The sequence below is a fragment of the Phaethon lepturus genome, unplaced genomic scaffold (assembly GCF_000687285.1).
Source record: "Phaethon lepturus isolate BGI_N335 unplaced genomic scaffold, ASM68728v1 scaffold34660, whole genome shotgun sequence".
In the NCBI taxonomy this organism is placed as follows: Eukaryota; Metazoa; Chordata; class Aves; order Phaethontiformes; family Phaethontidae; genus Phaethon; species Phaethon lepturus.
The window spans coordinates 28,957-46,334 of record NW_010510454.1 but is presented as its reverse complement, the minus strand read 5'-3'; the positions used below and the strand labels follow the sequence as shown (position 1 = coordinate 46,334).

The 17,378-nt window shown below is 42.2% G+C and overlaps 2 protein-coding genes across 2 annotated transcripts in view; one reads left to right on the top strand and one right to left on the bottom strand.

Annotated features, from left to right (window-relative positions):
• The first annotated feature begins 3,725 nt into the window (after positions 1 to 3,725).
• KCTD6 (potassium channel tetramerization domain containing 6) lies at positions 3,726 to 6,345 on the top strand. The gene is made up of 2 exons (XM_010297099.1): positions 3,726 to 3,833; positions 5,033 to 6,345. The coding sequence occupies exons 1-2, from the start codon at positions 3,807 to 3,809 to the stop codon at positions 5,717 to 5,719; spliced, it is 714 nt and encodes a 237-aa protein (XP_010295401.1). The 5' UTR covers positions 3,726 to 3,806; the 3' UTR covers positions 5,720 to 6,345.
• Positions 6,346 to 8,116: 1,771 nt separating this feature from the next.
• Positions 8,117 to 17,378, bottom strand: part of ACOX2 (acyl-CoA oxidase 2, branched chain) — a 16,990-nt gene continuing 7,728 nt past the window's right edge. The window contains exons 8-14 of the mRNA XM_010297089.1: positions 17,208 to 17,370; positions 16,335 to 16,525; positions 15,034 to 15,195; positions 13,925 to 14,030; positions 10,927 to 11,144; positions 9,105 to 9,237; positions 8,117 to 8,179 (exon numbers count right to left, since the gene is read on the bottom strand). Of these exons, the coding sequence (XP_010295391.1) occupies positions 8,117 to 8,179; positions 9,105 to 9,237; positions 10,927 to 11,144; positions 13,925 to 14,030; positions 15,034 to 15,195; positions 16,335 to 16,525; positions 17,208 to 17,370 (1,036 nt within the window). The remainder of the gene's footprint in view (positions 8,180 to 9,104; positions 9,238 to 10,926; positions 11,145 to 13,924; positions 14,031 to 15,033; positions 15,196 to 16,334; positions 16,526 to 17,207; positions 17,371 to 17,378) is intronic.

Here is a 17,378-nt window from a genome sequence, read left to right as displayed (position 1 = left end):
CATCTTTGGAGATCTAAATGTGAGAGGAAGGGATCTCACTAAGTGGGTGAGTAGCTTGAAATACCGAGTATATTTATATGTATCTTTGCTCTTTTTAACTTTGAAGTTTTCATTGATAGAATTCCTGTCAACACTATATTAACCTAGAAATCTAAGGTAACTGTTGCGGTTAAACAGTTTGTGTGGAGGTTAAACAGCTTGTGTTGTAGTGTTGATACCAAACTGGCCGTTAAAGACTGCTCCCACAAGTAAATCCTTGAATTCTTTTGCTGGAAAAACTGGATGAAAAACATTTAGAGCAAATCGGGTTCTGCGTGTCTCTTGACCTTTAACTGTTAGATGTGTTTCTGCTCCTCCTTCAAGTAATTGCATATGACACCAGTGCAGTGGTTTTTTTCCAGGTGCAGTGTGTAGCCTGTGGCCTTGCCCAAATGCAATGCGTGTGGTCCCAGCAGTGCAAATGCTTGGCAGTGCTGGTGGCATCCCCTGGCCTGTCCTGAGCCCATGTGTGTGTGTTCACAGATGCAGATGTTCAGTTGACTCTCATCTGCTTTCTCTGAATTTCAGTTTGTGAAATGGTTGCATGTTAGCAGCTCTGTTCTGGGAGAAGCCTGGCTGAAGTTAATGGGACTACCTGTTGCAGTAGTGTTGCTGGTAAATAGCTTTGTAATCCTCTGAGTCATAATGAAGTAAGAGTGAGCATTTTATAAATGCAGGTATCCAATTTGGTGTATTAAGTATAGAATGATGACTTGAGTGCTTTTCTTCAAAGGTACTTGCCTCTCATTGTGCCTTTCTAGTTTTGAATGTGCTTGGTGATGGGCTATGGCAGCAGCTGTGATGACCCTGTTAATGCTGTGTATCTTCCCGCTTGCAGAAGCAGCTTGATGAAAGCAGGACTGTGGTTTGACACAATCGGTGCACTTCTGCTCTCACCACAGAATGACGTCCTGTTTGGCTTAAAGTCAGCAGTTTGTCTGGCTGAGTTTCATCGTAAATGAGTATTTCTTACGGTTATTAAGGGCATGCTGTCTTGGGACACGGCTGCATGTCGTCTGTCATCTGCTGTCTGGACATGAGTAGCCACGTTAGCGAGGCTGTTCCTAGGTGTGGTATGTTGCTCTGTGACATGGGGACAAGAGCTGGCTTGAGGCTGCCCATTCCAGGGTATGGATGGAGTGAGTGTCTGCCCACCCCCACCGATGCATCACTGTATTTCACTCATGAGGAATTTAAAGCATTGTTGAAAGGGTGTATATCATGAAGGGTGTATGTCTCCACCCTTGTGATGTGGTTTGCTAGTCCTTATCTCAGGTTGTACCCGCACAGAGTACAAAAATACACACAGTATTTTTGCCTGTGAAGTTGTCTAGAAATTCAGAGCTCTCAGACTGATGAGGGAAGCGGCGCATAGTTGTGATGATACTCAGGCATTTTTAGGATCCCTTTGCGTTGTGCATCTCGCTCCAGCGCTGGCTTTGCCAGGGAGGTTTGTGCATGCCTAATGATTCCAGATCCTTACGCAAAGATCAGTGAGACTTCTTGTTGCCACTTATATGTTGAGGGCTGGGTTTCTTTCAGCTAATTGCTCTTGTAAATTATTCACTCCGATGTTACATAGCAGTGCTGTGATCAAAGATTAGTTCATGCCCTCATATAGACAGGCGGTGCCGTCTGTTTCTTTCCTCCGCTAAGAAGTCTTGATTTATCTGTAGTGTGGACATAGATGCTGACCAAAATAACATAGTTTCTGTCCACCACTTTAAATAACTTTAATGGACATCTGTCTGTCTCTGAAATATTTTGAATGTTCCAGTTAGTTTTACTAAGAGTGCAAATCTCCTCTATCATGATTACCAGTGAAGGTTCTGGCCGGCTGCATCATTTCACTTACAAGTGAATGATTTCCTTGAATATAAGGAACCTGTACCATTCTCTCATATGGCTGTAATGCATCTGCGTGTTATACTGGTGTTGTACATGACCAGAATAACACCTATAAATACATTTTCCTTAAGAAAAAAAGTGCTGGAATTTAAAAGGTCTAGGCTATTGATAAAAGCTAATGAACTGTACTTGAATGACAATTCCAAATAAGGAAAACCTGAATGAATTCAATCCTTGATTTGTGAGCAGTTAAAAAAAATAATTACAGAGGTTGGCAAAAGAGCTGGCATTCCAGGTTTATCCGCTGGTGGGGCGGGGGGTGTGTGTGTGCTTTAATGTACTTTCTTGAGGCATGCTCTGTCTCTAATTTGTAAAAATAGGGTCCTGGTATGACTAGTTCTGTATCTTAGTATTCCTTAGTCTTCTGTTGTCTGACCTCACAATTTTCATATACTGATTTTGTTTTTTCTACTCTTTAATACATCGGAGATGCAGCTGAGGCTGTGCTTGTGCTGCTGGCACCCAAAGGCCTGACCTGCTGGACGCTCTTGTGCCCAGGCTGTGGGTTTGGGCAGGGTAGCAGAGCCCAGAGAGGTGGGATGTGCTGCTGCATTCTGTGGTGAATAAGACCAACCTTGTTTGCTAGGAATGAGAAGGGCAAGTAATCTTTTTGGTTGGGAATTAACTGTGAACCTTCATTTGTTTTGGAATGTAGGGCTCTGGCTCAGCTAAATCTTCGTGCTGCTTTTAGCTGGGTGACTGTGTGTTGAAGTTTGCTAGTAAAGAGGATGGGAGCAGAAGTCTTGGTAACTGTGTGGTCTTTAAGATGTAAAAATAAACAAAGCTGAGAAGCTGTACCCTAGTTTAAACAGACTGACCTAAATTTTCAGCAATTCTAGCAGAGAGGCAGGCTCTGGGTAGGGATAAAGGCTTACTGGCTTCCCTGTCTATCCATCACTTGACATGGTCGACAGGCCACCTTTGGAAAATCTCCACTGGTGTCTGGGGTCATTCACTTCCCCCTCCTCCTCGAGTTGCACAACCCGGACTGTGGATTTCCCTTGCCGCGCTCGTGTGGAGAGAGTCCCCTTGTTATGCAAGTCAGCAGTTCAGCATCTTCTGGGAAGTTACGGCATGAACTACTTCTCAAATTGCTTTTGTTGGAGCCTTGTTGAAAACATGTTTGATGTCCTCTGGCTTGTCCCTAAAGAGATTTCTTTCAATAGGGTGTATGTATCTGTGAAGTCCATTCGTACTCTTTGTCTGTAGGTTAATGTTCTTGCTATCAATTGCAGTTCTCCACTACTGAATTATTAATTCTGCAGTGAGATGTGTTTTTTCTTCTTACTGTTCATTGACATTCATGCTTGATTTATTCTTCTGTGCAGTTTGAAACTGGAGCATGGGAATTTTGACTAACATTAACGGATCACATGTATGACCTCAGTGGTGGCTAAATAAACTTTTTTTTATTAGGGAAAAGGACATCTGTCTGTCAAAGTACTCACAGTTTCCCAGGTGAAAGTTAGTCCATTTGTGAATGTACATTATCCTCAGAGGCACATTGCTTGTTATTTAACAAAACTGGGATGGTCAGACAGTTGGTGAAGTGATTACCCGTGTGCTCCGGTGGCAGTCCTGTGTGTAGCGTGAAGGGAGAAGGAGGGAAAAGCTCATTTGTAGATTCTCCAGCTAATGTGGCTTTGTAGCTGAATGCTCTCCTGGCAGAGAGCCTGCCGTTGATTAGAAAGCATTCCCCTTGGTTGTTCTTGTAGGTACTGATGGTCTGCCATGTTTTGTTCTTTGTTTTGTGTTTTTGTGTGTGCTTTTTCCTGCAGGGAGATAATAGAGGTGAATTGTGTATCCTTTCGGCAGCCTTCTGTTAAACTTGGAATACCACGGTTCAAGCAATTGAACAGATGGATAATGGAGACTGGGGATATATGGTGAGTGAGCCTGTGTAAGTGTGCGCTGTGCGGTACAACTGGGCTTTCAAGATCCTGCGGTAAGAATCCTTCCAGATCTGTCTTGTGTAGATCCAGAGCTTCAGTCATGTGAGAAGAAAAACTATGCGTGTTACAACAGCTTACTTACATTCTCTGGAGTGCTGCACCTCAAGTGCTATTTGTGGGGAGAGCTCAGATTCATATTTCCTAGGTACAGTCAATGAGTATTTAACTGATGCGTTAAGCTCATTGCTACTGTTTTCCTAACACAAAAAGGCTGAAAGTAGTTTGTGCTTCCTGCATGTAATTTTAAGGACTTCATAATTTTATTTATAAAGAAAAGTGGTTTTCCTTGTAAACCCTGTTTCAAACTAGAAAAATTATCTTATTTTTCTCCTGTTCTCCTTCTCTAAACATTCTGCTGCCGTGCATATGTCTCTTCTCTCTGGCTGGCCTCAGTCCTGGTTGTTAGGGTTGGTGGCCAGATGGGATTTATGTTCCTTTCTCTCTTGCTTCCTCATGTGGTATCTGGAAGCTGATGCAGACTGGTTTGTGCTCTGCTCCCTTCTTCTATGCAGCATGCTAATTTGCAAATAAATATTTCTTTTTAGAGTTAAAAGCTGAAAGTTCTTTTTTGCTTGCTTGTTTTAATGATGCCTCTTAACTAGTGCATGGATTATTTTGATTGTGAGCTCTTGGTCTTGTGTCTAAACTTGCACTGTCACCCTCTTATGAGGGGGAGAGAGAGGCTTAAGACTTGTTCAGCTGATAATTTTTTTTTTTAAGAACGAGAAACAGATTGTGAAAGTAAGGAGCGCTTGATGGGCCTCATTCAGACTAACTTGTTCTTCAGGAAATCTCTCTGTTCTCATTTCCCCATCTGTAGAATAGGAAAAAAACTTGTTGTCCAAATGCAAAACTTACCTCTGTGACAGTAGCTCAGTTGTTAAGATTTCTAAAGCATTCTGGAAATGTGTGTTCTGAATGTTAAGTATCATCCTGTCTAGTTGCCAGCTGTGCCTTGTTGCTAGGTGGCTTGGGTTTGTTCAGGTTTAAACACCACTTAAAGGCTTCGCATGGGAGAAGCGTGATTCTCTCCAGGGCCTGCAGTTTTCAAACGGTATTTGCCATGTGTGTCAGTGAGGTGATTGAATCTTCTTGTGGTGGCCTGATAAATTCTGCAATTTCTCTCTTTCTAGATGACTGATCCAGTCACGCTAAATGTGGGTGGACACATGTATACGACATCCCTCACAACTCTAACGAGATATCCTGACTCAATGCTTGGGGCCATGTTCAGGGGAGACTTCCCCACTGCCAGGGACTCTCAGGGCAATTACTTTATTGACAGAGATGGACCACTTTTCCGTTATGTTCTTAACTTTTTAAGGACCTCAGAGCTCACTTTGCCACTGGACTTCAAGGAGTTCGACCTACTTCGGAAGGAAGCAGACTTCTATCAGATTGAACCACTAATTCAGTGTCTTAATGACCCCAAGCCGCTGTATCCTGTGGATACCTTTGAGGAGGTGGTGGAGCTGTCCAGCACCCGGAAGCTTTCCAAGTACTCCAACCCGGTGGCTGTAATCATCACACAGCTCACTATCACGACAAAAGTCCATTCGTTACTGGAAGGCATTTCAAACCACTTCACAAAGTGGAATAAGCATATGATGGACACCAGGGACTGCCAGGTTTCCTTCACTTTTGGGCCGTGTGATTACCACCAGGAAGTGTCGCTCAGAGTCCATCTGATGGAGTATATCACAAAGCAAGGCTTCACGATCAGGAATACCAGAGTTCATCATATGAGCGAGCGTGCCAATGAAAACACAGTGGAGCATAACTGGACTTTCTGTAGACTGGCACGGAAAACAGATGACTGATTCTGACTCCACAGGAGCCACTTCAGTGACTAGCAACTTAATTGGACAGTAAACCCCAGAGAGTCTGGATTTTGACTAAAGCAACAATGTGGGCTTTTTTTTATATGACTATTTATTGTTTATCAGCAAGGACTGGAGGAGTTTCTTTCTCTACCAGCCCTGTCCTTTTGTCCTGTTCAGAAAAAAAAAAAACATGCATGTGCCTGTTCAGTCAAGACACCTTTTTGTTTGAAAGAGGGAGTCCGAAGAATTAGTACAATAGGGTATTTTGTGTCATTAACACAATTCTCTGACGCAACTTAAAGTGCTAAAATTACCTCCATTTAAATGGTTTCTAATCCGTCTAATGCTATGAGACACTGGGAGCAAGAAACAAACAGAATTTAAGATGCAGTTGGGGAAAAGCTGCTATCATGTAGATTAATTTAGTTTCTAAATCAATAAACAGTATTGTAATGTTCTAGGAAAACAAATCCCACCCTTTAAAAGTACTTGATAAGTACAGTTTCTTACAGTTATGACAACTGTTTCTTTCTATGCATATAAATCAAGCAACCAAATATTACCTGTAGCCATGGAAATATGATTAGAAATATTTATATTGGATTCTAAATGCAAAATGTCCCTGTGGTAGAGTTCATATTTTTAATGCCTGGTGCAATATTATTCCCAAGTGTAATGCCTGCCAGCAAGAAGCTAATAAAAATGTGAAATACAGAGTACTGTCTTGTAATTTTTCTGTTGTCTTCTAGAATGCTGATACTTAAAAAAACCTGAAACCCAATCAAACCCTACTCTGGTAGGGCTCCGTTCTCCTCCATTACTGATGTACTTTGTTCCTTTTTAACTTAATCAGTTGATTCAGCTGTCCTCATTACAGAAGAAGCTTGTGTTTTGAAAACTGCATTATGACTAACAGAAGGATGGCAAGTATTTATACTGGCCAAAGGGAGAGGGATGGAGGGAACACAGAGCCTAAATACTTGTAGCGGCTAAGTAGCGTTACCTGGTTTTTCAGTGATTTATCTAGTGACTTTACATATACAGCTTTAACTGTAGAGTGCCATTTCTGATGATGATCAAGTCAAGGCACTCAAGTTCTGTGGCTACTCAATTTTGATTAGCCATTTCTACTTATCTTGGGCACTTTGTCATAGTTATTAATAGACTTTCTGGTTATGCTCTAACTTGAATGCAGTTGGGAGTAAGAGAGCTGATTGATAGCTGTTCTGATGAATGGCTCATGTTCTTCTGTGAAGTTCTTGTCACAAGTGTTCTTTACCCCAGCTGCTTTGCTCCCTGCGCTGTGTGGACCACAGCTCTTTGGGGATGTAAGAGGGGTCTGGGTTTCTATGGTAGCTGCTGGTTCTTGAAGGCGGGAGCTTTCCATCCCATCTCACGCAGAAGGCCTGTCTCAGGGGTGTATTTGTCATACTTTGTCCCCCCCTCTTCATACATTGTAGGGGTTTTGACTTTTGTAATAAGAGGCAGCAAGAGCTTTATTCTTCCTATAAGGGGGGAAAGAAAAGCTGAACTGATGAAGCTCAGGAAAAGTGCTTGTTTCCTTCCCACAACACACGGTAAGAAGTATCTGTGTTAACTGGCATTGAATTATAATTACAAGATGTTCTTTGCAACACTGCATTTACTAGCAAATTAATGACTGGCCTGGATCAGCTTGCCCTTTTCATAATTATAAAGTATAATAATTAGAGAAGCAGTATTCCAAATAATACAGTTTATTGGAGCCCAAGATTTATAGGATGACAGTAGGAATGGCTCTGTTAATGGGAAAGTAAATTCTGCAGACTGGAGTTGGCATCAGCTTTGTCTGAATCTTCATTAGCCAGGAATACTCCACTGCTGAGCAAGTTAAGAGCTATTTTAATTGTCCAAACAGATGTACTTTCTAATATACTTCTTGATCTAAGAGGACGAGTTGTTCCTAGAAACCAAGGACCATAATTTTACTTTCCTTGGGTTTTTCATTGAAGTGTTTTGGGGTTGGTTTTTTTTTTTTTGTGAAGGTACCGTACAATTATAACACCCTGGCGGGGGTGGTTTGTTTTTTTTTTTTTTCTTAATCATCATACAGTGGATTTAGAAAAAGAAAAGAAAGCCAAATGGCATAGTTTTGATGCTATCAGGAGACTTCAAGTTGGAAAACAGCAAACCCTAGACTATTTCTGAGTAGATTTCCTCACAGCAGTGGGTACCACTCAGCATTGTCTGGCTTCTGTCTGATTAAATGCTGGCTATGAATCTTGTTTCATACTTGTTGCAACTGCAAGTAAGCAACTGATTATTAATTCTGATTAGTCATTACTGATGCTTCATAAGTGTACCGCTGCACAAAGAACAAGAGGAAGCATGTGGCCTTCACTTAGATCATGGTCTTCATAATTTCGATAGTGTATTGTGAAGAAGTGGCTTCAAATACCTCTCATAGGCTGGGCTCATCTGTTCAGGAGAGAATGTGGAAAGGAATTGATGGTAATTAAGGAGAAGGAAAAGGTTGTAATTTTTTTCTTAAGAATGATCTCTGAAATACAGAAATCTATTTAAAAAAACCTAAACAACCAACTAGCTACTTTAGCTATGTGTAAGATCTTTTTCCCTATAGTATGTCCTGTCCTTCATAACCAGTACACAATACTCATCCTGAATGGGATGGCATACTATTTAACTTCAAAAAATATGCTTGAACTTGAATGTTTGCTGAAGGCAAATTTTATGTTCAGCTGTAGAATTTCAAAGGGTTGCTGATTACCACAGTAAAAACCTCACTTGAGGCAAAATGAGTTTTCAAACAGAGCAATAGCTATTTGCATCGTGCAGAATTTTACATTACTTCACAACATGGATGAATTAAGAAGTGAAAGTAAAGTGCTAAAGACCAGGAAGGATGAAATTGCCTTGTTTAACATTTATACTTTTTCTGGTTAAACATTATTAAAAAAAATATAAGTATTGCCCTGGTAAAAGTACCAGTGAATGGAAAATACCCTGCAATTAGTGGCTCTTGCAGCCATCTAGTGTTGTTCTGTAATATGTAAACAGATTTGTGTGTTAGCTTATTTTGTACAATGTTACCTCAGTGATACAAGCTTAAAAGCCAGAACCATGTTGGTGGCACACGACAGTCCAGCTCCGTGATACAAGCTGTATTACTCTGGGTGCTGTAATTTATCATTAGGTTAAATGTCTGAGCTAAGACTATAGGTGGCAAAATTGGAGTATCACAGGTTGTGCAGAGTGAGATACTAGGAATTAAAGGCTCTTATTCCACTCTACTTTTATCTGTATTGCTCTTATTAAAAGAAAAACAAATAAATTCTGCTGTGGCTAATGCAGAAGTTGCCTGGCTGTAGTCCAGCATCCATACCTGCTTGTTGGTCGGTGACTTCTGAGCCCACTCATAAAGCCGTTGGTAAACCTGTCCGTCATAACTGCCAAGTGCAGAATTCAAGCTCTTATCTGTGAAGTCAAAAGCGTCCACTAGTGGAACAGCGTCCTTCCTACGGAGCAGATGAGCAACATTCATATTACTGAAGCAGGTATTGCTTTGTAAGGGAGGAAAGTAAATCAAAGGTAAACATGAAAGTCAGTTGTTGAGGTTCCTCAGTCTAAAATACCTGTGCCAGTCTTCTCCTTGCCTTCACCATGGGGAAAATCCTGCTTGTTTTGATTCCTCAGAGGTGTGTTCTACTAACACCCTGAGTTGTCTGTATTGTTGAATGGGTATTTGCAGGGTTTTTTAATCACCTGGGGCCTGTCCTTAATTCACTAGTTTAGGACTCAATCTCATGTCAGATGTTTTCTTAGCAGACTCTGCCAGTTCTTGCTTTTGCTCTTTGTCATTTTGTTTTGTTGTTCTTACGCTGTATGTGTTTATCTTACAAAATGAAATAAGGTTGCTGCTAGATTGATGTGAAGGGCTTTGCTGATCTCCAACCTTCAACTACTCTTAAGTATTTCTCTTACCTTATCAGGAGGTGTGAAGGCCTTCTACTCTTTGTGTCTGTAAGAACAAAGTGACCCTGAGCTGCTCCAGAGGCCAATCTGACAGCAGGCAGCCAGAGGAGAGCATAAGGGCAGGTATATAAGGACAGCACCTTCTCTTAAGCAGGAGATGGTTTCTTTTTGCTCATGCTCCCATCGTCCTGGGTGTAGGAAGTTGTGCTGCCTGTGCCCTGCACCTGAGGTACAGGGTTGCAAAGTGCTTTGCGCAAAGTGGTTTGCATCTACCAGTTGTTTGGGGGTTTGGGAAAGGCTGGGTTTTGTTACAGACCGGGAAGTGTTTGTATCCTTTCTCCTAATTGTAAATAACTGACTCTAATTACCCAGGTAAATAGCCACTCCATTCTTGAATCCTGTTAACAAGGCATGGACTGACACAGTGAAGTTGCAATGAATTCCTAACAACATGTTAGACTTTTGAAAACATTGTTAAGCTTATCACCACTTGAATTCTGCAGTCAGTTGTGAAAGTGCTTGCTGTTTGGCTCAGTCCTGTTCAGCTCTTGGTTATGGTGTATCCTTGTTTTTCTCCAGGTGGCTTAAGTAGAATTTTACATGCAGTAGCAACTCACTTCTCCGCACCATAAATTAATCTGTTCTCAACAAACAGCACTGAGTAGTGAAAGCTGAACCCTTTGTGAAAAAGCCTTTGTGAGGGTTGTGGTAAGTTAAAACCTTAGCATATCTCAGAATTCACATAGTTGGTGATAAACAGTGTCGAGCAGATGCATCTGAACTAGCTGTAGGCAGGATTGTTTGGGTACCAGTTGCAACTCAGCCATGGCAACAGAGTGGGCTGTATTAGCTGTGGCTTAAACAGATTTTGCAGTCTACGATGCCCCCCCCCTGCCAGTGCTGCTCTGACTACCTTTATTTTCCTTCTTTTGCTCTGCTGCAAATGGTAGAAAGTGTTCAGGATTTCTTGATTTATAATTTAAGATTTCATGTTACAGAACTTTAAATTAGAGATTGCAGAGGAGCTGGACACTTAGGTCTCTTTTGCTGTGAAAACAAGCTCTGTGTAGATGTTTCAATAAATTTCCAGTGCTGTCAGGCAATGAAAATAAAAACTGAGTGAGGTGAATTGACTTTGGAGATATTGCTATAGGTACAGCAGCACCACTTTATATCTATCACAGGGACAAACTGGATAGCTATGTATCTCCTCTCATACTAGAGCAGCTCACCGAATGACAGCCAGGAGGTCCAGGTATGATGCTGTGACCATGTCCATTTGAGCTCCAGATACATATCCGTCATGCAGGAAGACTCCTGCATTCGAGAACATCCCATGTAATGCAAAGAGGTCACAAAGATGTTTCATAATCTTCTGGATGCCAGCCTTGGTCTCGAGTTTTTCCACAGTTTCCGCAAAGTTTTTCACAGTGATGTAGTGGCAGTGAGCCTGGAAAACAAATGCAATCAGCAGTGAATGCACCTCAGAACACTTTTAGTATGCCAAGTGATTCAAATGTTCTTGCAAAGAATATAAACCCTTTTCATTTCCCTGGCACTTTTCCAGTCTGTATTCTTTGTTTGCTAGTTGACCAGGCCTTTTGCATTCATGTCTTACAGTGACAGTAGAGAAGAGAATTGAGGGTGTAAACACTCAACACTCTGCTATTTGGAAACTCTAGAAAACCGATTCAGAAATCATGGTAGTACTTATTCTAAATATTTTTGATGAATACCCCAAAGGGTTTGTGTGATGGAAACACATTGGAATGTGCTTGTGTTGACCCCTAGCAAGTCAATCTTGGTTACACATCAACAGGAATTCTTTTGTTGAAGACCTTGGGCTCATGGTGTGCTGGGCTCAGTGTCTGTAGGGCTTCAGCTCTGAAGACATCTGTTGTCTCAGAAGAACAACCAAATTTGCCTCTCTTGCTTTTGTGGTTTTAAGTAAACTGATAATTTCTGTGTCGGACACCAGGAGAGTACCTAACTGCTGACTTACAGAAATAGCATCTGAGCTCCAGAGCAAATGAAGCAGGCTGACTCCACCTGTTCGTGGGGGTGACTCTTGTTATGCCGACATTACTGCGGGTGGTTGGTGGTGTTGGTATCTGCGTGGATTTGCACACGCAGTGTACAGTTCTCCTCCCAGCTGTGGGTGTAAGCACGGCACACCTGCACTGCAGCTCTTCCTGCTGGCACGGTCAAGCAGCGTGGAGGCCAGCGTGGACTGCAGAGCCTGCCTGAGAAGCTGGGTGTCTACTCAAGCAATTAACCTGTGCGGAGTCTGCAGCAAAGCCATACCCAGTGTCTGAGCTAAGAGCTGGCAGACATCAGATCATGTAGATGCCGTGCCGGTTGTCTGGGTGAGTCTCCAGGGAAGATATGGCGTAAGAGGTAAATAACAGAAGTGCCCCAAGAAGGCAGCAGGCTATCAAGGCTTTAAAGTTACGGGGGAAACTCAAGGTTTTTGGGTGATTCTTCCTTTCCCTGAAGTATCGAAGAAACTTAGGGGGCCCAGATCCCGTTTTCCGAAGAGACTAGCAACACAATTGCCACTCACAATACCACAGCCAGCCTTCTGCATGTGTTAGGTTCTTCAGAAATAGTTTATTTCTGACTAGTCCTGTGTCTAGGTTCTCCTCCTTGTTTCTCAGAGAGAGCTGGATTCCAGCTCCTCCTCTGACATGTGGTCTCCCCTGCTCTTCAGTCCAGAGACCTCAGCCACCTGGGTGGGTGGGTGGGTGGGTGCAGATGGGAATTGGCTTGTTCAGGTTTGTGTACAGGAAGCACTGGTCAGAGCTTTTTCCAGAGGTAATCTCAAATAGGAACATTTTGCTTCAGTTTCATTTCACTAAAAATATATTTACATTTAAACAAGTATTGGGAAATTAATTTTTAAAAGTCACTTTGTTTATAGGAGCTCTCCTGTACTTTTGAGGCAATTACACCATTTTTCCTGTTCTTTTCCAAGCTTACAGCAGTGAATACTTGCTGCTTCCACTAAATCTGTGTAATTAAAAATGGGGGGTGACACACAGCAGACAAGTCCCCACAAAAAAATGCTGCTGCTGTGATCAAGTCTTTGCTCCCTTACTCAGTGAGTTCTTGTTTTGAAGGATTGTAACCCTGTTGACCATTATGAACGGATCAACACTTCTGATGGTTTTGAAAGGATCTTGGCTGTTGCTGACAGAGTTTGACTCATCAAGGACTTCATCTAATTGACTGACTACAGTGAAATCACCGAGAGGGATTCACCACTGCTAGGTATGTGTAGGGTCAAATTTAAAAAATTGAATGAAGCTAAAATAAGCCACAGATCTTTCAAACTATTCCTTTCCTTGTTTTAGGAAGGAAGACCTTCACCATAACTGTAGACGAATTGCACTTACTTGCATATGAAAAAAAGTTTGCGTGCTGCTTGTTTTTTTGATTTTTTTTTTTTTTGAGATACTGAAACATCAGTGATTTTGGCTTTCATTTAAATTTAAGGCTTTTCTCTCCTCTTGCTTTCTTTTCTGCTTAGTTCTGTACTAACTAACTCCTGTTTTGGGGAACAAATGCTGCTGCCCTGATCCTACTTCAGCTGAAGGCATGCTGGTTGCCTGTCTAATCCATGTGAACTGGGAGTTGGTTTTGAATTTCCTGTTAATTTGACTTTGATTTGATTTTTCTTTCAGTAGTAATTAACATTGCACTTATCACTGCTTTTCATTCTTTTCCCTGCAGTTATCTTTCCTTGTGAGGGCAGTAGTTGTAAGAACTATTAGGCATGTTTCACCCTTGCTGTGACTCCACCAGCTTTCAGGAGGGTGGCTTTGGGGAGGCTTTCCTCTGGGAGCCAGAGACACTGGATTCTTACAAAAAGAGAAGCACTAGGGGGAGGTGGTGGGTTCTTGTCGCAGGATATGGGAGGTCTGAATCTGCTAGTAGTGGCAGCATAACCATGTGATTTGTTTGGGGTTTTTTTTTCCTCCCTTTCATTTCTACTCCCTGTAGTTTTTTTCAACCTGGCCTATTCAGATGGCAAATTCTTCAGATCATGAATTGCCTCTTACTATGGTTTTTCCACCATGCAGACCGCAGTGGTGCCCTGGTCTTTGTGATATCCCTTAGATGCTAACAGAAAACAATAAACAGCGCCAAGACTTTAAGCTAATCATGCCGTTTCTGTTGCATATTGTATCATAAAGACAAATATCAAATAAGCAGATAAATTTTGCTAACCTTTGCCGCCTGCGCCAGCTGCACTGTGCACTGGTTCCATGCGTCGTGCTTTTTGACTCCAGACTGAACCAGGTCCTGTAGTTTAGCTGCTGTGCTGCTTACGAGTCTGGAAAATTGCAAAAGCATGTTGTATATGAATATAGCAGCCCACAGGCACTCATTTCATACTCGTGTGTGAGTGAGTATGAAATGGCATGGCATTTCTGACATTTGAAGCTATCTACACTCAGTATGAGCAAACTTAGGTTATGCAAAATCTAAGTACAAACTGGGAGAAGCACCCAGACCACCCCAGTACTGAAGGATTTCTGCCTTCTCAGCTTCCAGGGTAGTTTACCAAGGGGCTTGCCAAGAGTTTTTATTGGGTTGTGTGTGTGTGTGTAAGGAGAGTTTGCAAAACAAAATAGAGCAGTGGTAATATTGGACTAAAGTTACATTATATTTCTGCTTTTCTACATAGGGATCCAAATCCTGCTCCCATTGACACCAAAGCTTTCGGAAGAATGGCTCTGTTTTTACACTAATTTGAATGACAGCAGGGTTGTCTATATGTTTACCTGGTTTTCAGAGGTGATGTCTATATGGCCCTTAACCGTGCACATAATACTAATAGAGACCACTCATGATACCATTCTTATTTTTGTTGAGTAGTTGAATGTGTAGTTGAAAGGCTACAGACAGAGTGAGAGGCTCTGTGTTTGCTGTGGTGTTAGATGAAAACAAACATCAGTTTCACAGGTATGTGAAATTTTAACTTTCTGTATAGAATTGCACAGGGTCCAGTTGCCTAAAGGTTTTGCTGGATGGCAATTCAGTGTTGTGATCTGAGATTTACTTAAATAGTGCCATTAGCTAGGTATAGAATCAACGCTATGGAATATAGTTGTTGGGTAGCATGTGGCTTAAAAACTTCTGATGTTCTCAATATGAAAGCTTCATATTGAACATTTGACATCGCTGTTTGACATTTTCTTGTTCAGGAGCAGATGGTGTGAGTTCTTGTGTAACTTATGTTATTTTATCTCCCTTTAAAGCAAGGAAGAAGCTGACCTCTTAACACATTTCTGATGTCAAAGAGAGAAACCCCGTCCCCCATCCTCTGTACTGACCTGACTGCCATGTGTTGATAGGCCTCAGTGTAAATATCTGGACAGAGAAAATCTAACTTGTTCTTGGCTGGACACTTCCCAGGTTTCACTGCAGCCAGATAAGTGACAGATGGTGGAACGGGCTGGCCAGCGCTGGCTGCCATGAAGCACTTAATCAGGAACCTGGGAAGAGGGTAACAGTCAGAGCAGGGTATGGTTGCGATCCCCACGCAGCAAATGGTCATGCAAAAAGTAAAGGGGGCTTGGGTGAGGAGCAGCAAGGTGTGACCCATCCATCAGTGGTCCAGAATGGACTCGAGCAAGTAATGACCTTTTGTTTTGCATATTATTCACGATAACCTGATCTGTGATGGGTCTCAGAGGTAGCCTGCCTACCGTATTTCATGCTACAGCAACCTGTAGTGAGGAATTTTTAGGAAGAAACTTGCTGTGGCTATTAGCAGTCTCAGCAGCATGGTGAGTAGATACATTATCAACTTTGCAGCCTGAGTCTTAATGCTCTGAGAGCCTTAATGGTGGTTTTGGTCTCTGCGATCCCCAACACGTGGTTTCGTTACATTAACAAACATGAGACCCTTTCTTGGAGCTAAATGTGTGTCCAAGGAGCATTCCCCACTCCTTTTTTCTTTTTTTTGGCACATTCTGCTATGACCTAGACTAACCAAATCTGGAAGTAAAAGGTTACAGCATTTCTCTTGACCTTGCAAGAAGAGGCAGTAGTGAGTGCAGAAGTTTGTGCATGCAAGCACAGAGCTATGTGGTAGCACCTCTGTCCCTGGGAAGTGTACTGGTTTTCTCCTTCTAGTAAAAAAGCATGTTGTTAAAAGTTCAAGCAGCTGTGGTTTCTTTCTCCTATATTTCATCTACTCTGGATAATCACCAGTCTGTGTGCTCGGAGGAAACTGATGTCCTTGGCTTTGAGATACTGCATTCAGTATCTGACAATTTTGCCTTCTCTTAATCAACCTCACTTTACCAATACCACGTTACATTGGTTGTTCAAAAAAATAAACCACAAAACTTGTATAGCAATGTTTTTGCTGTGCTACTAGCCGAAGAGGAAAAGGAGGTTATGCAGAACAGCACCTGCATACATCCCCAAACCAAAAATAGAAGAGAGAATCTGATTCCCACACACCTCCATGCCTGTTAGACAGAAGACATGAATAGTTTGTGTCCTGAGCTGTATTTTTAGAAGGTGCTGTAAGGAAGGAGTAGCTGGTTTTACTGGTTTTGGAGAAGTGGTAGAGGTTGAGTGAAGAAGGGGGCAGGCTTTTAGATGAACAACTTTGAATTGTTACCTGGCAGTTTGCAGGAGCAAAATGGTGTTTTCCCCTTCATAAATACAAGAGGCAAGTATTTTCGTATACAAGGAAGGGAGTCCACTCAGCAAGGAGTAGCCGTGTCCCCCGCATGCCCGGAGGCAGATCTCCACTGCTGAAGTGCAGTACTGAGTAACCATGGCTTTAAAGCCTGAAGAAAATGCATGGAGCTGTTTTTTTTTAAAAAAAAAAAAAAAAAGGCAGAGTGTTACTGGTGAAAGTGTTCTCAAGCAATCCTCACTAAGTTTCCTTTTTTAATTTTGTGAAATTTCTGGTCATGAAGTCCTTGTCAGATCCTGTGCTGGTGCTGGTGTAGCACCCAGCTCCTGGAACCTGACCTTCAGTTTCTGCCTGGGATGCTGCACACCCTCACGCTGGGCACGCTGTGGTCAGTTTATTCATTTTTGGGTTTCTCTCAACCAGCAGTGGCTTTGGCAGTCCTTGTTCAGAGTGTGCTTTCACTTCAGGCTTCCAGTTGCAAAACTTTCGTTCTATCTAAAAAGTCACATTTTTGGTTTTGGCTCAGAAGCGAGTATTTGCATGTGCATTTGTAGATGAAGTTGTGAAATAACGCTTTGCGCCACCGGCTTCTTGGAACAAGGTTTTTATCAAATGGACATGCTTTTCAAGGACTTTTCACTCTGCAATAGTTTCCAAAGCCAAAAATTTGGGGCAGTAAAGCAAATGCTATTGCTGACTGGTTGTGGACCTAGGAGAAGCCATTTGATCTTTTAGTGCTTCCTCTTTCTCCAGTTATCTAGTGGTGAGAGGAATGCTTGCCCAGTTTGCTAAATTACTTTGAGATTTAGAGACGAGAAGTGCAGTGTGAGAGCAAATCCTGCTGCAGCTCACCTCCGGCAGCATGTCGAAGTTCTTCCTCTGGATCTCTTGGTAGCCCCTGTTGAATAGCTCCTGCAGGTAGTCGTTGATGAAATGAAAGGCATAGGTTGCTGCCAATGGGGGCAGTAATTTCTCTTGCTGGGTCTGGTAGTCAAGGATTTTTGCTTCTTGTTCCCTGTTGGA